The sequence below is a fragment of the Stomoxys calcitrans genome, chromosome 2, assembly GCF_963082655.1.
Source record: "Stomoxys calcitrans chromosome 2, idStoCalc2.1, whole genome shotgun sequence".
Classification (NCBI taxonomy): Eukaryota; Metazoa; Arthropoda; class Insecta; order Diptera; family Muscidae; genus Stomoxys; species Stomoxys calcitrans.
The window spans coordinates 20860949-20887470 of record NC_081553.1 but is presented as its reverse complement, the minus strand read 5'-3'; the positions used below and the strand labels follow the sequence as shown (position 1 = coordinate 20887470).

Genomic DNA, 26522 nt, shown 5'->3' with positions numbered 1-26522 from the left:
AACAGACAGACGGACGGACGGACTGACTGACAGACAGACGGACACAGCAAAATCGAATCAGAAAGTGATCGATCGGTATACTTATCTATGGGTCTATATCTCTTCCTTTTGGGTGTTACAAACTAATTCACTAAGTTATAATACCCTGTACCACAGTAGTGGTGTAGGGTAAAAAACTAAATACATTGTGGCTTAGGAAATAAAGAAAACTTTTTTTTTCCATAAATTTTTACAAATTTTTCAAAAATTTTTACAAATTTTTCAAAAATTTTCTTTAAAAAAAAATTCAAAAAAATTACTATGTCCATAAAAATGCTCTAAACTATGAATATATGAAATTTCATCCAAATTGGATAATGGAATTTGGCTGGCAAAGTTTTTCTTTCGAAAGTCTTCAACTGAAATATAGCTTTTGCAAAAAAAAAAACATTAAAATACAGTATTTAGAAAAATGTATATTGAAATTTTGTCCTTAGGAAAAATTGTAATGATTTTTTTTTTAATTATTTCGAGAGGGTCCGGCCCAGGCTGAAGAGAATGTTACGGTGAATTATTGAAATGTTGCCTTGAGGAAAATTGCTAATGCAGTTTTGTCTTCAAAAATAATACGCTAAAATTTCGTCCTTAGAAAAAATTTTGATAAAATTGGTTTATAAAAAAAATTCTTAAATTTTGTTTGGAAAAAACTCAATAAGATTGGTTTGGAAAAAACTTCATTAACATTTTGTACTAAAGAAAAATATTTTTAAAGTGGTCATGGTCTGACCAAAATGTTGTCTCTGTAGAATATTTTGTCATTTTAAAAAGTTGAACTAAAATTTTGTGTTTAGAATAAATTTAATTAAATTTTTTTCTGTATACCAAATCGTTCTGAGGGTGGTGGGGGGCTCGAGCCCGAGGCCCCCCCCCCTTGCTACGTCCCTGATGGGAGCTATATCTGAATCTGAACCGATATGGCCCATTTACAATCCCCAATGACCTACGGCTAGTTTTACGCGATCGACCGCTATCGTGATTTCGACAGACAGACGGACGCACGGACGGACATGGCTAGATCGTCTCAAAACGTCGAGATGATCAAGAATATATATAACTTATGGGGTCTTAGATGAATATTTCGAGGTGTTGCAAACGGAATGGCTAGATTAGTATTCCCCCATTCTATGGTGTTGGGTATAATAACTCATAATCCGTACCAGCTACTTAAATCAATAGAAAGCCTCACGGCATTGCTTGCACAAATTTGTCTAGCCACAATTATGGCAGACATAAATGTTTCATTTAATTTGCTACAGCAGTAAGTGTTGTCATCAATGCGGCTATGATGTCCCATTTAGTCGTCCTGTCGATCCAGCTGAGTATGGCGAACTAATTGGATTTTTTAAGTGTCATTCACGAAGTTACAACACCATATGACATTAAAGGTCTGACAACTTTAGTATACAGCGGTTTAAACCACCAACGATTATCAAAAGCTTTTTTAGCAGCTGTATAGAACAAAAATGTCCCAAAAAGCATCACCTTACCCCATATCAACAATTTGATAAAGAATTCTTTGCAAACCTTGCCTTTCTTCTTCCTAAATTCTATCAATTCCCAAGTAAAACACAAACATCTATCTTCTCCTTCATATTATCATAAATATTTATTTATTTGTTTGAAATTCTTAGCATTTCTTTCTCGGTTTTCAATGAACTAAAATGAAGGGAATGAAATATTCAATGCCAGTGATTTTTCAAATTCACATTACCACAAATCCTAGATTACAAGCCAAAATCCAAACAAAAAAATGTTCAATCATTCGAAGGCTTTTGTATGCTTGTTGCTCTTTATGACTATATCCCTCACTTCTTTCCTCTCTCTCCCTCTCTCACTCTCTCCCTCCCTCTCTCAAACACACCGGTAGCAACCTGGAGTCTCAGCTGTTCTGAGTTAAATGTCACTTCCACTTTGCGTTTAGGTTTGGCAAAGTGAATTTAAATTCAATGTAAAAGTGAACACAAATCCATTTAACCCTATCAAAATCATCCGCATTTGACTAAGAAACAGTGCGGATTATGGCTTTTGAAAAGTTTTATGCAGCACACCAGAATGCCTGATATCTACTTTCAGGCTGTCGTCTGCTTTGCCCCCACTCCCCACTTTCGTGTCTTTACTGCTTAGTTGGTGGTTTTTGATGGAGCTCTCTGTTGCTTTTGAGTGCAATTTCAGCCATTGCCAGACGTAGCGACGGCAATTTCCACAACATTTCTTTTGAAGTGGTACAAGGCCACAATTTGGTGTACAACGCACACACACTAAGGCACACTTATACACCCATATACACCATGATAGTTAGTTTTAGCAAGTTGAAGTTCTACCTGTATAGTCAATTTGTAAGTTTCTTTTCCTGGGCATCCTTGCTGTTACTTTGAGGTACTGTGATGTCAATGGACCTAAGCAATTGTAGGGCTTATTGATGAGGAGCACTAGAATACTTTTGAATAAAATATTTATTTTGACCAAAACAAAAAGAGTATATGAGAATATCTCGAAGCCAGAAGATGGGGTTGGGATTCTTAAATTTTTACATGTCGGTCTGTAATGGAGCGAAGTGACGAGATAAGGAAATTCAGCAAAGTCTAACCTTCTCTGAGGAATGTCCCCTGAGGACATATAGACCGATCAGCACGATATGGGACTTAAATGAAAGGTCTTTAAAAGAAAATGGCGTGCCCTAAGTATGAAGGGGACGCCATTAAGAAGCAGGGGCAAACTTCTCATATATCAATGAGCGCTGTTCGATTCAAGTTTTAAGCTCAATGATAAGGGAATTCCGATTTCGAACGGCGCACAGTGGGAGAAAATCGAAAAAACTGATAAAAAATATGCAGTGCAAGAACATGTGAGACAGCGAGTTGTGCTAGACCCTTTGACATTCTTTTTCAATTTGGCTCAGATCGGTTCAGATTTGGATATAGCTGCCATATAGACCGATCCGCCGATTTAGTGTCTTACGCCCATAAAAGCCACATTTATTATCCGGTTTTGCTGAAATTTGGGACAGTGAGTTATATTAGGCCCTTCGACATCTTTCTTCAATTTGGCTCAGATTGGTTCAGATTTGGATATAGCTGCCATATAGACCGATCCTCCGATTTAGGGTCTAAGCCCCATAAAAGCCACATTTATTAAACGATTTTGCTGAAATTTGGGACAGTGAGATGTGCTAGGCCCTTCGACATCCTTCGTTAATTTGGGACAGATCGGTCCAGATTTGGATATAGCTGCCATATAGACCGATCCTCCGATGTAGGGTCTAAGGTCCATAAAAGCCACATTTATTATCCGATTTTGCTGAAATTTGGGACATTGAGTTGTCTTAGACCCTTCGACATTCTTCGTCAATTTGGTCCAGATCGGTTTAGATTTGGAAATAGCTGCCATATAGACCGATTCTCCGATTTAGGGTCTTAGGCCCATAAAAGCCTCATTTATTATCCGATTTTGTTGAAATTTGGGACAGTGAGTTGTCTTAGACTCTCGATGTCCTTCGTTAATTTGGCCCAGATCGGTTCACATTTGGATATAGCTGCCATATAGACCGATTCTCCGATTTAGGGTCTTAGGCCCATAAAAGCCACATATATTATCAGATTTTGCTGAAATTTGGGATAGTGAGTTGTGTTAGGCCCTTCAACATCCTTGGCCAATTTGGCTCAGATCGGTCCAGATTTGGATATAGCTGCCATATAGACCGATCCTCCGATTTAGGGTCTTAAGCCCATAAAATCCACATCTATTATCCGATTTTGTTCAGTGAGTTGTGCTAGACCCTTCGACATCCTTCTTCAATTTGGCTCAGATCGGTTCAGATTTGGATATAGCTGCAATATAGACCGGTCCTCCGATTTAGGGTCTTAGGCCCATAAAATCCTTATTTATTATCCGATTTTGCTGAAATTTGGGACAGTGAGTTGTGTTAGGCCCTTCGACATCCTCCTTCGATTTCACTCAGATCAGTTCAGATTTCGATATAGCTGCCATATAGACCGATCTCTCGGTTTTAGGTTTTGGGGCAATAAAAACGGCATTTTTTGTCAGATGTCGCCGCAATTTGGGTCAGTGAGTTGTGGCCTAACACAACTCCTTCAATTTCACTCAGATCGGTCCAGATTTGGATATAGATTCCATATAGACCCATTCTCAGATTTAGGGTCTAAGCCCCTTAAAGCCACATTTATTATCCGATTTTGCTGCAACTTATGGCAGTGAGTTGTGTTAGACCCTTCGATGTCCTTTGTCAATTTGGCCCATATCGGTAGAGATTTGGATATAGCTGCCATATAGACTGATTCTCCGATTTAGGGTCTTAGGCCCATAAAAGCTTCATTTATTATCCGATTTTGCTGAAATTTGGGACAGTGAGTTGTCTTAGACCCTTCGATGTCCTTCGTTAAGTTGGCCCAGATCGGTCCAGATTTGGATATAGCTGCCATATAGACCGATTCTCAGATTTAGGGTCTAAGCCCCTTAAAGCCACATTTATTATCCGATGTTGCTGAAATTTGGGGCAGTGCGTTGTCTTAGACCCTTCGATGTCCTTCGTTAATTTGGCTCAGATCGGTCTAGATTTGGATATAGCTGCCTTATAGACCGATCCTCCGATTTAGGGTCTAAGGCCCATAAAAGCCACATTTATTATCCGATTTTGCTGAAATTTGGGACAGTGAGTTGTGTTAGGCCCCTCGACATCTTTCTTCTATTTGGCTCAGATCGGTTCAGATTTGGATATAGCTGCCATATAGACCGATCCCTTGATTTGAGGTTTTGGGGCAATAAAAACCGCATTTATTGTCAGATGTCGCCGCAATTTGGGACAGTGAGTTGTGTTAGGCCCTTCGACATCCTCCTTCAATTTCACTCAGATCGGTCCAGATTTGAATATAGATGCCATATAGACCGATCCCTCGATTTAATGTTTTAGGCCCATAAAAGGCGCATTTATTATGCGATGTTGCCAAATTGTGGACAGAGAGTTAAGTTAAGCTCCTACACATATATCTGGTCTAGGTCAACCAAGATTTGCATATAGACCGATATCTCGATTTAAAGTCTTGGCCCCAAAAAAGGCGAATTTAACTGAAATTTGACGCATTGAATTATGTTAGGCTTTTCGACATCCATTTTGTATATGGTTCAGATCGGTTTAGTTTTAGATGTATCTACTAAAACGACCAAAATTTTGCTATTTGGTACAAATCGGATCATATTTCGATATAACTGCTATGTGACATAAGTTATGCAATTTTCACTGGATTTTGATGAAAAGTGGTTTACATATATACCCGAGGTGGTGGGTATCCAAAGTTCGGCCCAGCCGAACTTAACGCCTTTTTACTTGTTTTTGCTGCATAGTGCTTGAAAATTCCTATCCCTGCCAAATCTTCATTAGTGGTCCTATTTTTACCCTCCACCATAGGATGGGGGTATACTAATTTCGTCATTCTGTTTGTAACACCTCGAAATATGCGTCTGAGACCCCATAAATTATATATATTCTTGATCGTCATGTCATTTTTAGTCGATCTAGCCATGTCCGTCCGTCCGTCCGTCCGTCTGTCTGTCTAAAGCACGCTAACTTTCGAAGGAGTAAAGCTAGGCTTTTGAAATTTCGCACAAATACTTTTTATTAGTGTAGGTCGGATGAGATTGTAAATGGGCCAAATTGTTTCATAGTTTGATATAGCTGCCATATAAATCGATCTTGGATCTTGAATTCTTGACCCTCCAGAGGGCGCAATTCTCGTCCGATTTGACTGAAATTTTGCACGTAGTGTTTTGGTATCACTTCCAACAACTGTGTTAAGTATGATTCGGTTTATAATCTGATATAGCTGTCATATAAACCGATCTTGGATCTTGATTTCTTGAGCCTGTAGAGGGCGCAATTCTCGTCCGATTTGGGTGAAATTTTTCATAAGATGTTCTATTATGACTTCCAATGACTGTGTTAAGTATGGCGCAATTCGCTACATAACCTGATATAGCTGTCATATAAACCGATCTGGGGTCTTGACTTCTTGAGCCTCTAGAGGGCGCAATTCTCATCCGATTTGGCTGAAATTTCGTACAACGGCTTCTCTCATGACCTTCAACATACGTGTCTAATATGGTGTGAATCGATTAATAGCTTGATACAGCTCCCATATAAACCGATCTTCCGACTTTGCTTCTTGAGCCCCTACAAGGCGCAATTCTTATCCGAATGGACTGAAATACTACCCCATGACTTCTACAATGTTCAGCATTCATTTATCGTCCGAATCGGACTATAACTTGATATAGCTCCAATAGCATAACAGTTCTTATTCAATATTCTTTGTTTGCCTACAAAGAGATACCGCGTATAGAAGTCGACAAATGAGATCCATGGTGGAGGGTATATAAGATTCGGCCCGGCCGAACTTAGCTACCCCTTACTTGTCCAAACTTTTTTCTGTTTGCTTGAGTACGCACTGATAGCGGGGATATACGAGTTTTCAGTTTTGGTTGTTGAAACTTTGACCAAGGTTGGCTTTGTAGTTTGCAACTTACGAAGGCATTCGTGGTTCGATTCTCATATTTATACCCACCACCATAGGATAGGGGGTATATTCATTAAATCATTCCGTTTGCAACACATCGACATATCAATTTCCAACCCCATAAAGCATGTTTATTTCGGATCGTCGTAAAATTCTAAGACGATTTAACGATGTCCGTGTGTCTGTCCGTCCGTCTGTTGTAATCACTCTAGAGCCTTCAAAAATTGAGATATTGATCTGAAATTTGGCACAGATACGTCTTTTTGATGCACGCTGGTTAAGTTCTTGAACGGGCCAAATCGGACCATATTTGGATATAGCTGCTATATAGACCGATCTGCAGAAAAAGGTACCACAAAAACTTTATTTTTTATCCGATTTTGCTGAAATACAAAACAGTTGGTTATTTTAAGTTTCGCGATATCCGACCTAAATATGGGCCCGATCGGAATATATTTGGACATAGCTGCCATATAGAACGATCTCCCGATAAAGGTTCTGAAGCCCATAAAAGCTTTATTTAATACCCGATGGCGCTCAAATTTGAAACAGTGTGTTATTTTAATCCTCCCGACATTTGACCCAAATATGGTTTAGATCGGACTTTATTAAGATATAGCTGCCATATAGACCGATCTCCCGATAAAGGGTCCGAAGCCCATAAAAGCTTTATTTAATACCCGATTTCGCTCAAACTTGAAACAGAGGGTTAATTTAAGCTTCCTGATATCTGACCTGCATATAGTCCAGATCGGACTATATTTAGATATAGCTGCCATATCGAACGATCTGCCGATAAAGGGTCTGAAACCCATGAAAGCTTTACTTTTTAACCGATTTCGCTCAAATTTGAAACAGTGGGTTATTTTAAGCCTCCCGACATCTGACCCAAACATGGCTCAAATCGGACTATATTTAGGTATAGCTGCATATAGACCGATCTCCAGATAATGGGTCTGAAGCCCATAAAAGCTTTATTTAATACCCGATTTCGCTCAAATTTGAACCAGTGAGATTTTTTAAACCTCCCGACATCTGACTTATATATGGCTCAGATCGAACTATATATAGATATAGCTTCCATATAGACCGATCTGCTGATAAAGGGTCTGGAACCCATAAGAGTCGTAATTACTATCCGATTTCGCTGAAAGGTTAAATAGTGAGTGGTTTCAAGCCTACTGATATCCGACTCAAATATGGTTCAAATCTGTCTTCATTCTGATATAGCTGCCATATAGACCGATCTGTCGATTAAGGGTCTAGAACCCATAAAAGCCACAATTATTACTCGATTTTGCTGGAATTTCACTCAGTGACTTGTATTATACCTCCCAACATCCGACTCAAATATGGTCCAGATCAGACTCCCTATGCATATAGCAGCCATATAGACCGAGTTTCCAATTTAGAGTCTTAATCCCATAAAAATCGAATGTGTTGCCCGATTTCGCTGAAACAGTGACTTGTAAAAGAGTTATCGGGACTTAAATCAAACATGATCCAGACCAGCCCCCGTTTGCATAATACTGTGGATGTGGTAGTGGAGTTGTCATAAATGAGGATGGTTAATTTTCCATGGTGGTGTGTATCCACGTATTTTTACTTGTTATACATGATTTAGATTAATGGCGAAATTTACCACGACTTCGTCGCAAAAAGTATCCACGTCAGATTATTCAATAAAAAGATATTCAATTTGCAAGTAAAACAACGCGTAGGGATCTTTAAGCACTATCCAGCAAAAAATTTTGAAAATCGAACCACAAATAAAGATTTGGCAGACCGAACAATTTTTCGAAATGCCAAGAGGACCTACAGGGCTTGATATTTTACGCATGATCTTGATAACACCTCAGCTCTCACCTTTTCAAATTTCAAATAGTAATCTTCATCCGTTTTCAAATAACATATTTTTTTCTAGTTTTTTTCGATTTTCTCCCACTGTGCGGCGTGCCGCAGTGCGACACCTCTTTGAGGAGAAGTTTTTACATGGCATGCATATGCAAATTTGCTCATGAACATTCCACTAAGGAACTTCTCACATATCACTGAGTGCAGCCGGATTCAAGTTTAAGCTTAGTGATAAGGGGCCTCCTTTTTATAGCCGAGTCCGAACGGCGTGCCGCAGTGCTACACCTCTTTGGTGAGTAGTTTTAACATGGCATAGTACCTCACAAATGTCGCCAGCATTAGGAGGGGATAACCACAGTTGAAAATTTTTTCTGATGTTCTCGCCAGGATTCGAACCCAGGCGTTCAGCGTAACAGGCGGACATGCTAATTTCTGCGCTACGGTGGCCTTCTTTTTTACATGGCAAAGTTTCTCATAACAGTTGCCAGCATTACCAGGCCATAACTGAATTTTTATACCCTCCACCATAAGATGGGGTGGAGGGTATCAGACGAAATATTCGTCTGAGACCCCATAAAGTATTTATATTCTTGATCGTCGTGACATTTTATGTCGATCTAGCCGTGTCCGTCCGTCTGTCCGTCCGTCCATCTGTCCGTCTGTCTGTCCGTCCGACCGTTTGTCTGTCGAAAGCACGCTAATTTTCGAAGGAGTAAAGCTAGCCGCTTGAAATTTTGCACAAATACTTCTTATTAGTGTAGGTCAGTTGGTATTCTAAATGGGCCATATCGGTCCATGTTTTGATATAGCTGTCATATAAACCGATCTTGGGTCTTGACTTCTTGAGCCTCTAGAGTGCGCAATTCTTATCCGATTCGGATGAAATTTTGCACGACGTGTTTTGTTATGACATCCAACAACTATGCCAAGTATGGTTTAAATCGGTCCATAACCTGATATAGCTGCCATATAAACCGATCTTGGGTCTTGACTTCTTGAGCCTCTAGAGTGCGCAATTCTTATCCGATTGAAATGAAATTTTGTACGACGTGTTTTGTTATTATATCCAACAACTGTGCCAAGTACGGTTCAAATCGGCCCATAACCTGATAAATCTGCCATATAAACCGATCTTGGGTCTTGACTTCTTGAGCCTCTAGAGGGCGCAATTCTGATCCGAATGGAATGGAATTTCGCACGACTTGTTTTGTTATGATACCCAACAACTGTGCCAAGTATGGTTTAAATCGGTCCATAACCTGATATAGCTGCCATATAAACCGATCTTGGGTCTTGACTTCTTGAGCCTCTAGAGGGCACAATTCTTATCCGATTTGAATGAATTTTTGCACGAAGTATTTCGTTATGATATCCAACAACTGTGCCAAGTATGGTTCAAATCGGTGCATAACCTGATATAGCTGTCATATAAACAGATCTGGGGATTTGACTTCTTGAGCTTTTAGAGGGCGCAATTCCTATTCGATTTGGCTGAAATTTTGCATGACGTATTTTATTTTTACTTTCAACAACTGTGTCAAATAAGGTTCAAATCGGTTCATAACCTGATATAGCTGCCATATAAACCGATCTGGGATCTTGACTTCTTGACCCCTAGAGGTCGCAATTATTATCCGATTTGCCTGAAATTTTGTACGACGGATCCTCTCATGACCATCAACAAACTTGTTTATTATGGTCTGAATCGGTCTATAGCCCGATACAGATCCCATATAAATCGTTCTCCCTATTTTACTTCGTGAGCCCCAATGGGTGCAATTCTTATACGATTTGGCTGAAATTTTACACAGGTCTCCAACATATAATTTAATTGTGGTCCGAACCGGACCATATCTTGATATCGTTTTAATAGCAGAGCAACTCTTTTCTTATATTCTTTTTTGCCTAAGAAGAGATGCCGGGAAAAGAACTCGACAAATGCGATCCATGGTGGAGGGTATATAAGATTCGGCCCGGCCGAACTTAGCACACTTTTACTTGTTTTTAATGTTCTCGTCAGGACTCCAATTCACGTTCAGCGTCATAGGCGGACATGCCCACCTCTGCGCTACGGTGTCCTCCTAAGGGGACAACCCAACCTCAAAAATATCTACGCGGTCTTCGAAACTGCAGTACATATCGCGAATAAATATTCGGTACCATCTGTCTGGGGGGGCCAGAGTAGCTCAGATGTTGCCATGTCTGCCTCTGACGCTGAACGCCTGGGTTCGAATCCCGCCGAGGTCATGAGAAAAAATTGGCAGCAGTGTGTTCCCCTCCTAGTGTTGGTGACACTTGTGGGGTAATAAACTTAGATAATTAGCCTTGTAAACTTCTAGACTAAGGTGTTTCGCACAGCAACGAGCCAATGGGAGTCAGCACATAAAAAAACCCTAAGGAAAGGCAAAAATCGGGCCCTATAATTACAAAGTGGGAGCTATATCTTATTCCGAACCAATTTTTATGGACCTCAGCAGATGTTTTCAGATGAGTTATTAAACAATCCGTATCATATTTGGAGCAAATATGTTCCAACTGTAATAACTACGCTTCACAAATGACAACATTATTGCAACATAATCCTACAAATAATTGTTTCCAATTATCTTAAACATATTCTTTGAAACACAAAATTCTGTTTTTACTTGCGGCAAAAATCAATGTTCTTCCAAATTATGTGTTTAAATCAAATTTCAAGGATATTCTTGATTTAGCAAAAACCCCAATACACCCTAATATCTCTTGTTGATCAACATCTGCAATGGGGAAAAACAAAAACAAAGAAACAACAAGTACCGGGAATTTTTTTTAAGTTTAATGAAATTTGCAATTCGTAAACTTTTTTTCCTCTTAATGTAATGCGCGTTTGTTGGTGTTCGTCTGTGCTCCAGATTCCACATTTTAGTCCTTTGCTTGTAAGAGACTTCACAAAATAAACGCGCGCAAAGGAAATGCAACAGTTACCATGGGTTCTTTCCCCCAACCCAATACTCCACCCAACATCAGCATCAGCATCTGTGGCTGTCTCTGTATCCTTCAAATGGCCTTCTGCTATGCTGCAACAGCTTTTGCTGCCACTTGCATAGGCAGACTCAATATAACATCCGACATCTTTATCTTGGGAATACTTGGAGAGACTTTGAGGTTTATGGTTGGTTTGTCTGTCTGCCCGGCTGCCTCTCTGCCTGGAAACACCTTCGAAACCAGACATAATTTCAACTTAACAACAAGCATAACAACAACAACTTTAGAGAAAAACAAAAACAGGAAGAGCAGAAGAAGAGCACGAACAAGAAAATGAAGAAAACCTTCTTGACTAAGGAAAGTGCATTTTACTTTCAAATCAAATAAACAACATCAAGGTTTTGCTCCCCCGCCCCATTACATTTTCCTTTTACTCATCTCAGCCGTCATGTAGGCCCACTCAAGTATGTTGCAAGACAGAATGGCTTGTTAAGCGAGGACTACATTAAATTATGGGGCAATTTAGTGGAAAGTTGTTTAAAATTATTAAGACGATCCCAAGCTTCGAAACGAATTTATTGAATAACTCAGTTATTGGCATTTCTGGTCACTGATCAAATTGCTAAATTGCCTTAATAATGAAGATGAGCAGCAAAGTGCAGCTCAGTGCAAAATGGCCAAGGAAGTAAATTTCCAGAAAGAACTTAAGTCAGATGATAAGAGCATCAAGAGAGTATTAAAGGGTGCAAGTAAAAAGGTGTTAAGTTCGGCCAGGCCGAACTTTGGATACCCTCCCCCTCGGGTATATATGTAAACCACCTTTCGTCATAGTCCGGTGAAAAATGCATAATTTATGCCCCCATATCAGCTATATTAAAATATGCTCCGATCTGGATCAAATTCGGCACGGAGATTGAGTGGTCTAATAAGTACAAGTCATTGTTGAACAAAATATGGGTCTTTTTGGTAGCTATATCCAAATATCGATCGATCTGAACCATATACGACACGGAAGTCGAAAAGCCTTACATAAGTCACTGTGTCAAATTTAAGCGAAATCGGCTTATAAATGCGCATTTTATGGGGTCAAGACTTTAAGTCGAGAGATCGGTCTATATGGCCGCTATATTCCAATCTGAACCGATCTGGGCTAAATTGAAGAAGGATATCGAAGGTCTTAACACAACTCACTGTCCCAAACTTCGGCGACATCGGACAAAAAATGGGCATTTTATGGGCATAAGACCTTTAATCGAGAGATCGGTCTATATGGCAGCTAAATCCAAATCTGAACCAATCTGGGCCAAACTGCAAAAGGATGTCGAGTAGCCTAACACAACTCACCGACCAAAATTTTGTCGATATCGGACAATAAATGTGTCTTTTATGAGCCCAAAACCTTAAATCGAGAGATCGGTCTATATGGCAGCTATATCCAAATATGGAGCGATCTGAGCCAAATTAAAGAAGGATATCGAAGGCCCTAACACAACTCAGTGTCCCAAATTTCGGCAACATCGGACAATAAATAAGCCTTTTATGGGCCCAAGACCTTAAATCGAGAGATCGGTCTATATGGCAGCTATATTCAAATCTGAACCGATCTGGGCCAAATTTAAGAAGGATATCGAAGGTCCTTACACAACTCACTGTCCCAAATTTCGGCGACATCGGACAATAAATAAGCCTTTTATGGGCCCAAGACCTTAAATCGAGAGATCGGTCTATATGGCAGCTATATCCAAATCCGATTAGGGCCAAATTGAAGAAGGATGTCGGAGGTCTTAACACAACTCACTGTCCCAAATTTTGGCGACATCGGACAATAAATGCGCCTTTGATGGGCCCAAGACCTTAAATCGAGAGATCGGTCTATATGGCAGCTATATCCAAATCCGATTAGGGCCAAATTGAAGAAGGATATCGTCTGGCCGAACACAACTCACTGACCCAAATTTTAGCAAAATCGGTTAATAAATATGGCTTTCATGGACCTAACACCCTAAATCGGCGGATCGGTCTATATGGCAACTATATCCAAATCTGAACCGATCAGGGCCAAATTGAAGAAGGTTATCGTCTGGCCTAACACAACTCACTGACCCAAATTTCAGCAAAATCGGATAATAAATATGGTTTCCATGGACCTAAGACCCTAAATCGACGGATCGGTCTATATGGGGGCTATATCAAGATATAGTCCGATATAGCCCATCTTGAAACTTAACCTGCTTATTGACAAAAAAAAGAGAATCTGTGCAAAGTTTCAGTTTAATATCTTTATTTTTAAAGGCTGTAGCGTGATTTCAACAGACAGACGGGCGGACATGGCTAGAACGTCTTAGATTTTTACGACGATCTAGAATATGTATACTTTATAGGGTCGGAAATGGCTATTTCGATGTGTTCCTTATATTTTTTACAAATTCTGTTGTGTTCAATAGTGTGATTGCGTTAGATTTTACTGAAAAATTGCTACCGTCTTTTGTTGGCGAACTCAAACACCTCAAAGTGAACAAAATGTATGTTCATCATATTTCCTGATACTGGTAGCGTTGTCAAACGCTATTAAAGGCTTGATTTTAAAGAAATCCACGCCGTAGTGGCAATCAAAACTGATAGATCTACAGTCTAATTGAAAGGTATTTAGTAGGTGACCGGTCCACCTACTAAATACCTAAATACCTACCAAGGTCTTTTTCAGATGTGTATACCAAATTTATCGTTAAATCCTAAAAACCTTTCATTTTATACCCATTTGGTGACGTTGGACATTAATGCCCGTTTTGAGAGTTTTTGGGGTTGGGGAGGCCCCGTAGACACCTTTATACCAAATTCTTATAACGTATGTGCACTCAACTTTCAAACCCCTTTCATTTGATACCCATATTGTCCAATCGGTAAATATGTCCTGCTGGGGATTTTGGGGGATGGGGAAGGCCCCTCAAACACTAAATAATAAATTTTTATATCAGATTTGTAGTCTACTATTAAATACCTTTCATTTGATACCCATATTGCCGAAACCTGTACAAGTGTCCTGTTGGATGTTGTTTTTGGGGTGGGGGATCCCCCGATACTAAGGGGGTCATTTTTATGCCAAGTTCGTAATCTACTCTTAAATACCTTTCATTTGATACGCATATTGTCCCAATCGGTAAACATGTCCGTTAGGGGGGGTTTTAGGATGGGGCGTCCCCCCAGGATATTTCACCACAACATTTTATATCAATTTTGTGTTTTTGAGGTACCATAAGGTGACAAGCAAAATTTCGTTAAATCGATGCACCCATCTCCGAGATCTGGCGTTTTTGAAAATGGAGGTATGAGGGAAGGGTCCGCCCCCTTCAAATATCAACAAATGTGGAACCCTATTTTCACCGGGAACTCAAACTCTACCATCTGTGAAAATTTCTTGGAAATCGGTTCAGCCGTTTTTGAGTCTATACGGAACAGACAAACAAACAAACGAAGCACATCAATTTCAACCATACTTGAAGCAGTTGTTGGAAGTCTGAACAAATCACCTCATGCAAAATTTTAGCCAAATCGGATAAGAATTGCGCCCTCTAGCGGGCGCATCCAAGATCCAAGATCGGTTTATATGGCAGCTAAACCAAAACATGGACCATTTACAATTCCAACCGACCTAATAAGAAGTATTTATGCTACATTTCAAGCACCTAGCTTTACGCCTTCGAAAGATAGCGTGATTTCTACAGACAGCCGCATGGACGGACATGACTACATCGATTAAAAATGTAAAGACGATGAAGTCTTAGATCAATATTTCGAGATGTTACAAACGAAATAGCGAAGTTAGGATACCCCCATCATATGGTGAATATGTATAAAATATGTAAACTAAGTAGAGCTGGCAAAATATCGATGGCATTATCGATACTATCGATATTTTATTTTTTGACTAAATATCGATTGATATTTTTCCTGTTGATATCGTACTATCGGCAAAGTTCCTATTTTTTTGAAAAATTTAACAAAAATAAGCGATCCGACACCGAATGTGTCCTATATATAAGGCAATGTATATATAATGTGTCCTATATAAGATACATTGCACCTATAGAGGGCGCACTTTTCATCCCCTTGGGTTAAAATTTTTAACAATGATTTCCCTCATGACTTCCAACTGACTTTAATAAATTGAGCTGAGACTTTGCACAGATTCTTTTTTTTTTTTTTTTGTTCATAAGCAGGTTAAGTTCGTAGATGGGCTATATTGGACTATATCTTGATATAGCCCCCATATAGACCGATCCGCCGATTTCGGCTCTTAGGCCCATAAAAGCCACATTTATTACCCCATTTTGCTGAAATTTAGGACAGTGAGATGTGTTAGGCCTGTCGACATTCTTCTTCAATTTGGCTCAGATCGGTCCAGATTTGAATATAGCTGCCATATAGACCAACCTCTCGATTTAAGGTTTTGGGTCCATAAAAGGCGCATTTATTGTCCGATTTCGCCGAAATTTGAGAAAGTGAGTTGTGCTAGGCCCTTCGACATCGTTCTTCAATTTGGACCAGATCGGTCCAGATTTGGATATAGCTACCATATAGACCGATTTGCCGATTTCGGGTCTTAGGCCCATAAAAGTCACATTTATTAGCCCATTTTGCTGAAATTTGGGACAGTGATATGTGTTAGGCCAGTCGACATTCTTTTTCAATTTGGGCCAGATTTGGGTATAGCCGCCAATATAGACCGATCCCTCGATTTAAGGCTTTGGGCCCATAAAAGTCGCCTTTTTTGTCCGATGTCGCCGAAATTTGGGAGAGTAAGTTAAATTAAGCCACTCGACATATTCCTGCACTATGGCACAGATCGGTTCAGATTTGGATATAGCTGCCATGTAGACCGATCTCTCCATTTAAGGTTTTGGGGCCATAAAAGGCGCATTTATTGTCCGATTTCGCCGAAATTTGAGAAAGTGAGTTGTGCTAGGCCCTTCGATATCGTTTTTCAATTTGGCTCAGATCGGTCCAGATTTGGATATAGCTGCCATATAGACCGATCTCTCGATTTAAGGCGTTGAGCCCATAAAAGTCGCCTTTATTGTCCGATGTCGCCGAAATTTGGGACAGTGAGTTGTGTTAGGCCCTTCGACATTCTTCTTCAATTTGGCCAAGATCGGTTCAGATTTGGATATAGCTGCCATGTAGACCGATCTCTCCATTTAAGGTTTTGGGGCCATAAAAGGCGCATTTATTGTCCGATTTCGCCGAAATTTGAGAAAGTGAGTTGTGCTAAGCCCTTCGACATCGTTCTTCAATTTGGCTCAGATCGGTCCAGATTTGGATATAGCTGCTATATAGACCGATCCGCCGATTTAGGGTCTTGGGCCCATAAAAGACGCATTTATTGTCCGATTTCACCGACATTTGGAACAGTGAGTTGTGTTAGGCCCTTCGACATTCTTCTTCAATTTGGCTAAGATCGGTCTGGATTTGGATATAGCTGTCATATAGACCGATCCGCCGATTTCGGGTCTTAGGCCCATAAAAGCCAAATTTATTGCACCATTTTGCTGAAATTTGGGATAGTGATATGTGTTAGGCCAGTCGACATTCTTCTTCAATTTGGGCCAGATCGGTTCCGATTAGGATATAGCTGCCATATAGACCGATCTCTCGATGTAAGGCTTTGGGCCCATAAAAGGCACATTTATTGTCTGATTTCGCCAAAATGAGACAGTGTGTTGTGTTAGGACCTTCGACAGCCCTCTTCAATTTGGCCCAGATCGTTTCAGAGTTGGTTATAGCTGTCATATAAACCGATCTCTCGATTTAAAGTCTTGGCCCCATAAAAGGCACATTTATAATCCGATTTCACTGAAATTTGACACAGTGACTTCTATGAGGCTCCAGTCAGTGTCCCTAAAATGGCTCAAGTCTGGTATTGTGTCACCACATAAGTTAACAGTGAAAGACGGGCAATGACATACGAAATGCTTCCACATCTCATCACCCTCCTCATATGCCTAGGTAGGGTCGTATACAACTCAACGTAGCAAATTTCATGAAAAACGGGTGATACTTATGCCTTTTATGGGTACTAAACCTTAAATTAATATGGGCGCTAAATCAAAAAAAAAACATGCCAAGACAAGAAAGCCCTTCCAAAATACCATGAAATTGATATTCAAAAAACTATTCTACTACGTCAGTATTATTTTTATTGTTTTTTTTTTCCAAGAAATAATTTTTTTTTATTTTTCCTTTACTTTCAGGATATTACATGGCATTTAATCAGCAACCATTGAAGATGAAATTATCCAGAACTTTCCATGGCCTACATTAGTTGAAACTCTGTGCATTTGCTGTAACTGCTGTTAGGGAATAATGACAATGAGACCTTCCAGTGACATGGAGGATTTTGAGTTATCCTCCACGGAAATCGATAATAAAACCGATTCGATATACTCAATAAAACCTGATTTCATAACACAATGGTAAAATTTCTTAAAATGCTATTGCAGAAGAAATAAAAAAAAAAATAATCCTCTTTTCTAAACATTTTCATCATTTTGCTCTTTTTTTCCCCCTCCATCTAGGCGCCTTAAAAAGGAACGAGAAAATCTCTGCAAATCCATTTACAATCGTTTTGTGGAACCAAACGAATGCAAGCGACTGCTAAAAGCGGCACAACTCTATCGACCTTTTATTGGAGAAAATGGAGAGTTGAATTTATGGACGAGTGATGATTTGCAGAGATTAGCAGCATTTGTAAATGGCACCACGAATAGTACAAGTGTCTATGGCAATGACGGCAATGAGAGTGAAGGTCCCGCCCTGGTGTTGCCTCCCTTTGAACTGTGGCAGACCATAGCCATAGCAGTGTGCCTAGCGATTTGCATTATCTTGACGGTGGGAGGCAATATTTTGGTATTGTTGGCCTTTATAGTGGATCGGAATATAAGACAGCCTAGCAATTATTTCATAGCTTCGTTGGCAGCCACGGATATGCTGATAGGTAGGTATTTTAGGGAGATGGGGGATGAAAGGGGGATTATTTTGAATGTCATTGCTTGGGAGGCTTGATTCGAGTATCATTTTCTTGGGTCAAGCCATGTAACAACAAAAGACATATATTGGGTTGCCCAAAAAGTAATTGCGGATTTTTTAAAAGAAAGTAAATGCATTTTTAATAAAATTTAGAATGAACTTTAATGAAATATACTTTTTTTACACTTTTTTCTAAAGCAAGCTAAAAGTAACAGCTGATAACTGACAGAAGAAAGAATGCAATTACAGAGTCACAAGAAAAATCCGTAATTACTTTTTGGGCAACCCAATATAAACAGACAGAAAGACTATTTGTATCTGTCTGTCTGTTAGTCTAACCCATAGACAGTCTTACGGGCAATCAATTTTTCCGTCTGTTAAACTGTTTGTCTGTCTTTCCCTCTGTTTATCTGTTTGTCTGTCTGGCTGGCTGTATGTCTATCTGTCAATCTATCTGTCCATTCCGTTTGCCAAACTGACTATTCTTCAGTCTTTACATGAGTTTTTCCTTCCATTGGTTTGTCTGGCTGTCCATCAATATGTCTGACTGTCGGTTCATCTGTCTGTCCAGTTCGTCTCTCTACCCATCTGTATAAGAGTTCATCCCTATGTCTATCCACCTGCATGTAATCGTATGCCCTTTAGTCTGTCTGCCCATCTGTATGACTGTCAATTTTTATGTCTGTATGTCTTTCGATTTTTATGTCGGCCTATCTGTCATTCTGCATATATGCTCATCAGTCTGTCAAACTGTTTATTCGTCAGTTTTGTCAGTCGGGTTTGTCTGTCTGTTCATCAATATCTCTGCCTGTCTGTCAACCTGTCTTTTTGTCTGTTTTTCCATCTTTCCAGTCCGTCTCTCTGTCCATCTGCATATGTGTTCACCTGTAGTGGGTCCATCTGCACATATGCCCATCAGCTTGTTTGTCCATCTGTATGCCTGTCAATTTGTATGTTTATCCGTCCTCATGTCAATCCACCTGTATGTCTTTCTATTTGTATGTCAGTCCACCTGTATGTCTGTCCATCTGCATGTATTCCCACCAATCTGCCTACCCATTTTGATGTCTGCCAATCTGGATGTCTGTCCACCTACAAATATGTCTATCAGTCGGTCTGTATATCCGCTTATCTGTATATCTGTCCTTCTATATGTCAAACCATTTGTATATCTTTACATTTCTATATAGGTCTATTTGTTTCTCTTTCAATCTGTCTTTATGTCTGTTCATCTGCATGTATGCCCATCAGTCTGTTTGTCTGTCTATCGTCCTATCCGTATGTCTGTCCATCTGGATGTCCATAAGTCTCTCCTTCCGTCTGACTCCCCATTTGTATGGCTAGCCATCTGTATATCTGTCCATCTGTGTATGCCTGCATGTATGCCTATCAGTGTCTGTCCATCTACCTATCTGAATGTCTGTCCATATGTATGTCTGTCCATATGTATGTCTGTCCATATGCATGTCTGTGAATCTGTATGTCTGTCCGCCTTTATGTCAAACCATCTGTATGTATTTCCTTTTGTGTGTCGTTCTATCAGTTTATCTGTTCATCAGAATATCTGTTCATCAGAATATCTGTTCATCAGAATATCTGTTCATCAGAATATCTGTTCATCAGAATATCTGTTCATCAGAATATCTGTTCATCAGAATATCTGTTCATCAGAATATCTGTTCATCAGAATATCTGTTCATCAGAATATCTGTCCATCTGTTTGTCTGTCCTTCTGTATGTCTGTATTTCCATTCATGTACATGTATACCCATCAGCCAACTTGTCCGTCTATCTACCCATCTGTATGTCTGTCCAACTGTCTGTTTGTCTGTCTATCTTCCTATTGGTATGTCGGTCCATCTGTATGTCCGTCTATCTTTGAGTCAATCCTTCGGTATGTCTGTACATCTAAATGTCTGTATGTCTGTTCATCTGCATGTATGCCAATCAATCTGTCTGTCCGCCTGCCCATCTATATAACTGTCAGACTGTATATCTGTCCATCTACATATCTGTCCATCTGCATCAGCCTGTCTGTCCACCTGCCTATCTGGATCTCAATCCATGTCCATTTGTCTGTCTCCCCATCTGTATGTTTGTCCTTCTGAAAGTATGCCCATCAGTCTGTCCATCTATCTACCTATCCATATATCTGTCCATCTGGATGTACATCTATACGTCTGTCTATATGTCAAACCACCTGTTTGACTCTGCTTTTGTGTGTCGCTCCATGTGTTAATCTGTTTATCTGCCCATCTGAATGTCTGTCCATTTGTATGTCTGTCCATCTGTATGTCTGTCCGTCTATATGTTTGTCCATCTGTATTCCCATACATCAGCATGTATGCCCATCAATCTGTATGTTCGTATGTCTGCCCACCCGTACGTCTGTCTCTCCTTTTGGGTGTCGCTCCGTCTGTTTATCTGTCCATCTGTTTATCTGTCCATCTGAATGACTGTCCATCTAAAGATCTGTCCATATGTATGTCTGTCCATCTATATGTTTGTCCATCTGTATTCCCATACATCAGCATGTATGCCCATCAGTCTGTCTGTTCGTATGTCTGCCCACCCGCACGTCTGTCCATCTTCATGAATGCCTATTCCCTGTCCACCTGTAAGTCGGTCCTTCTTATTTCGTCTATCCGACTGATACATACATATTTAAAGCTTGCTAATGGTCTATTTAACCCTCCCATCAATTACCTCTTTGATATTCCATTTCATTTCAGGAACCGTCTCCATGCCCTTCTACACAGTCTATGTACTCATGGGCTATTGGGATCTGGGACCCTTGCTCTGCGACCTATGGCTTTCGGTGGACTACACAGTGTGCCTGGTCTCCCAGTACACAGTGTTGCTGATAACCATCGATCGCTATTGTTCGGTTAAAATAGCAGCTAAATATCGCAGCTGGCGCACCAAAAGGAGAGTCATCTACATGGTCACCATCACCTGGATAATACCTGCACTGCTGTTCTTCATCTCCATCTTTGGTTGGGAACATTTTACGGGCAAACGTGATCTGCTGCCGGGTCAGTGTGCTGTGCAATTCCTTAAGGATCCCGTCTTTAATACGGCCCTCATCATTGGCTATTATTGGACAACGCTGATAGTGCTGTTCGTTTTGTATGGTGGCATCTATAAGACGGCCTATGAAATGCAAAAGCGCAGCGAAGCCAAACAACGCAAAATGCAATCAATGGTGGCCCTCAGTGCGGGAGCCATGTCCGGCATGGCGGGCCATGCGGCCGGCATAGGGGCCATAGAGGAGAAAATTCTCAAAACCAAAGTCGACATGGAGGACAATACAGGCTGTGATCAAGCGGGGGGCGTGGGAGGCGGTAAGCGCTACAGTGGCTCGGGCCAGGCCAATCCCTTGGCCCAGGCGGCCGATATTATCAATGGCACCCTTACCGATGGTCCCGAGGAACAACGACGCATTTCCGATGGCCTTGCCAAGGGCAACAATAACAAGGGCTCCAAAACCGATTCGGGCGAGGTGGAGAAGTCGGAGCGCTCCAGCAGCCCTGCCTTCGATTCGGACGAGGAGAGTTCGGTGAATCAGGCCCAGCAGCTAATCAACCAACAGAAAATGTCGAACTTACGCAAACGGTCTTCCATAGGGCTCGTTTTCGGGGCCCAGGCGGCGCTACTGGCAACACGCTCCAAAGGTTTGTGTACCCCCACCTCCAAATCCACAGAAGCCGTGGCCTTATCCTCAGGCGCCAGCTCTCCCCATCCCTCCAGTCACAGGGGTATGGAGAGGGCGCAAAGCAAGGAGGAGATCAGTCGCCCGCCACCCATGGACAAATCGAAAAGGACCTCATGTGCCACTTTGTCGCAAATTGTCGAAACCGAACGTGGTTCGGAAACGCAAACAGCAGCAGCTGCTGCACTGAAAACCTCCTCGCAACCCTCCACACCCAAAGCACCCCCCAATGATGAGTCTCCACTTTCCCCCGTCAACTTGGCCCCCATTGTGGTGCCGCGCGACCAAATTCAAGTGGGACTGGTGCATGCCATTTTACCTCCTCCCGAACCATTTCAGTCCAGCTCCCTGTTCTCGGATGGCTCGGATAATCCCAGCAGCAACAGTGAATTGCAGCTCAACACCTACGATGTGATGGCCAATAATTCGGAGTTACGTTTCATGGATGAGAGTTCCATAGCCATGACCCCACCCACTTCCGCAAATTATCAAAACTCCTTTCAGCTGCAGCTCAGCAAGCAACAGCCAACCCATCCCTCAACAACATCAACAACAACAACCACAAAACTCACAAGTGCCGGCAGTCCGCAGTTGAATGCCAATCAAATTGTCAGCAGCCCAACTTTGTTAAGTCAAGCTTTGCAAAAAGTTGCTCAAAATCCCACAACCATTAACCCCAACACCACCACTTCCAGAGTCCCCACCAAAGCAGTGGCAAATAGCTGTGCACCTGCCTCACAAGGTGATGATGGCGCCCCCCATCTCCAATCCACCACAACAGATATTTATTTTGCTCCCCCCTCCCACAGTGTTGAAGCACCCCTTGCGAATGATATTGAAATTGAAAAACATTTACTTGTCTCCTATACAGGTCTGGAGGATTTTGATAAGGAGCGTCGGGAGAGCTGCATTGATGTCATGTTATTTCCGCGCCACAGCAGTGCCGATGGCGTGCTGCTGCAATACAGCTCCAAGGGGCAACAGATGGCGACGGCGGCGGCGACGGCAGTGGCTACAAGGAATGGTGTCAACCTTACAACAAACACCAACAACAACACCAATACATCAGCATCAGCTTTAAGGACACAAGGCAATAAGCAACAGGTTGTTAGCACAGTGGCCAAAGCGGCCACAACAACAACAAACACAACAGGGATGTCAGCGACGGCGACGACATTGACGACCACAAACACCAACACCTGCACTTCACAAGCAACGTCGTTGTCGTCTACGCTGCCTCATCGACCTCCGCCGGTGATGACCTCAAAGAGTTTGGACAAAATCGATGAGCGAGAAACCTCGGATACCACCACCACCAATAAAATGGCTTCCACATCGGGTACAAGTTCCGGCTCAACCAGTCACAACCAAACGAATCCCTCAACACAACCACCACCCGCACCCCAGCGGCAGTCTAGCTCGCTGAAACTGCAAAAGAAATCCCATCATCAGCTGCAGCATCAGCAGACTTCGAGCAGTAGTCGCTCGTCCAGCAAGCGAGACTTTATGCACTCCATCAGCAAACATTTCAAAAGTAAAAAGGCCACCATACCCCTGGTCATAGGTGTGGGTAGGCAAAAATCCAAATCGGAGAATAGGGCACGCAAAGCCTTTCGCACCATCTCCTTTATTTTGGGCTGCTTTGTGGCCTGCTGGACACCGTATCATGTGTTGGCCCTCGTCGAGGGTTTCTGCCGTGATCCACCGTGTACCAATGAACACCTGTACATGTTTTCGTATTTCCTGTGTTATGCCAACAGTCCCATGAATCCATTTTGTTATGCCCTGGCCAATCAGCAATTTAAAAAGACATTTACCAGGATACTTAAAGGAGATTGGCACATGACTTAAGTAGGCCTTTTGTTAACAGACACACACCCACACACACACACACACTCGCCCACACAGCCATACGAATAAACACACACGCGTTTAAGTACAAGTCCATGACCCTTCTGCTTCTAAATACTTCTTTACACATATCTTCCAACTACCCAAACATGCTTACCTAAAACTTAAATTTAATCATATGTGTGTATGTATGTGTGCATGTAGTGGCACATGCATGGGTCGAACATTGAGGAAAAAGAAAAAGTTTCTTATTTCGAGTTTTGTTTGAAATTTCTTAGGATTTCATAAGTTTTCCTTAGGCGCTTAACATAAAAGAGCTGTGTAGCAACTGGCGCCCAACGTAGGATGATACTGAAGTCAGCATAACAGTTATAAATGAAGTTCAGTAACATTTAAGAGAATTTGACTTCTGGCCCCCAATATGAGAAATGCTTGTTATAACTGGCGCCCAACTTAGAACGACTATGTTGTTTCCAAAAAAAAAAAATTACAAAAATTTAGGTGAATTGATTAGCCTTAACGTAATTACCTGAACTAAAAGAGTGGCGCCCAACATGTGGCAAAAATTCAATTGCAGGTATTTGTAAAATAAAAAAACAAAATAAGTAAAAACGCATTAAGTTGGGCCGTGCCGAACTTTTGATACCCACCATATTGATATCCATAGTCCGATTTCAATCACATTTGATTCAGTTGTCGAGAAGCTCTATACAAGTAACAGTTCGAAGTTCGAAATTACACCGAAATCAGCCGATTTCGATCTATATGACAGCTATATCTAAATATGGTCCGATCTGGACCATTTATCTTAAAGCAGCTCATTGTTTCAAATTTCAGCCAAATCGGAGAATAAATGCGCCATTTATGGTCTTTTGGCCCTTAAGCTGAAGATTGGTCTCTATGGCAGCAGTATCTAAATATAGCCCGGTCTGGACCATTTTTGGGATATATGTTGGGAGTCTTAATACCACTCACTGTTCCAAATTTCAACGAAATCGGATAATAAATGCGCCTATTATAGGCCTAAAAACCAACAACGGTAGATCAGCCTATATGGCAGCTATTGTATTGGGTTGCCCAAAAAGTAATTGCGGATTTTTTAAAAGAAAGTAAATGCATTTTTAATAAAACTTAGAATGAACTTTAATCAAATATACTTTTTTACACTTTTTTTCTAAAGCAAGCTAAAAGTAAGAGCTGATAACTGATAGAAGAAAGAATGCAATTACAGAGTCACAAGCTGTGAAAAAATTTGTCCACGCCGACTATATGAAAAATCCGCAATTACTTTTTGGGCAACCCAATATATCCAAATATGTTCAGATCTGGATTATTTTTTCGGTAATATATGCCCTTATTATTGGCTTAAGACCCTAAATTGGCGTATCGGTCTATATGGCAGTTATATGAAAATGTACACCATATTCGCCTTTTATGGTCTTTAGACCCTAAAACTGAAGATCGATCTCTATGGCAGCTATATCTTAATATAGACCGATATGAACCATATTCCGGACAGATGTTGGGAGTCTTGGTACAACACACTGAACAAAATTTTGGAAAAATCGGACTCTAAATTCGCCTTTTATGGGTGCAAGACCTTAAATCGGGAGATCGGTCTATATGGCAGCTATATCCAAATCTAAACCGATCTGGGCCAAATAAAGAAAGATATCGAAGGGCCAAACACAACTTACTGTCTTAAATTTCGGTGACATCGGACAATAAATGGGCCTTTTAACGGCCCAAAACCTTAAATTGAGTGATCAGTCTATATGGCAGCTATATCCAAATCTGGACCGATCTGTACCATATTGCAGAAATGTGTCGAGGGACTTAACTTAACTCACTGTCCCAAATTTTGGCGACATAGGAAAATAAATGCGCCTTTTATGGGCCCAAAACCTTAAATCGAGTGATCGGTCTATATAGCAGCTATATCCAATTCTGAACCGATCAGGACCAAATTAAAGAAAGATATCGAAGGGCCTAACACAACTTACTGTCTTAAATTTCGGTGACATTGGACAATAAATGGGCCTTTTAAGGGCCTAAAACCTTAAATTGAGTAATCGGTCTATATGGCAGCTATATCCAAATCTGAACCGATCTGTGCCAAATTGCAGAAATATATCGAGTGACTTAACATATCTCACTGTCCCACATTTCGGCGACATCGGACAATAAATGGGACTTTTAAGGGCCTAAAACCTTAAATCGAGAGAACGGTCTATATGGCAGCTATATACAAATCTGATCCGATCTGTGCCAAATTGCAGAAATATGTCGAGTGACTTAACATATCTCACTGTCCCACATTTCGGCGACATCGGACAATAAATGGGACTTTTAAGGGCCTAAAACCTTAAATCGAGAGATCGGTCTATATGGCAGCTATATCAAAATCTGGACCGATCTGGGCCAAATTGACGAAGAATGTCGAAGGGTCTAACACAACTCATTGTCCCAAATTTCAGCAAAATCAGATAATAAATGCGGCTTTAATGGGCCTAAGACCCTAAATCTGAGGATCAGTCTATATGGCAGCTATA

General features: G+C 40.9%; 1 protein-coding gene across 2 annotated transcripts in view; it reads left to right on the top strand.

Moving 5' to 3' along the window:
* LOC106094898 (probable muscarinic acetylcholine receptor gar-1) overlaps nt 1-23998 on the top strand; it is a 164126-nt gene extending 140128 nt beyond the window's left edge. Inside the window, exons 2-5 of one of the 2 annotated variants that reach the window (XM_059362861.1) lie at nt 17633-17854; nt 17957-18375; nt 21140-22861; nt 22991-23998. In XM_059362861.1, coding sequence (XP_059218844.1) covers nt 17745-17854; nt 17957-18375; nt 21140-22861; nt 22991-23970 — 3231 coding nt within the window. In that variant the 5' untranslated portion in view covers nt 17633-17744 and the 3' untranslated portion in view covers nt 23971-23998. Of the gene's footprint in view, nt 1-17632; nt 17855-17956; nt 18376-21139 lie in introns of both variants that reach the window. The other variant, XM_059362860.1, reaches the window with a different exon arrangement.
* Nucleotides 23999-26522: the final 2524 nt, after the last annotated feature.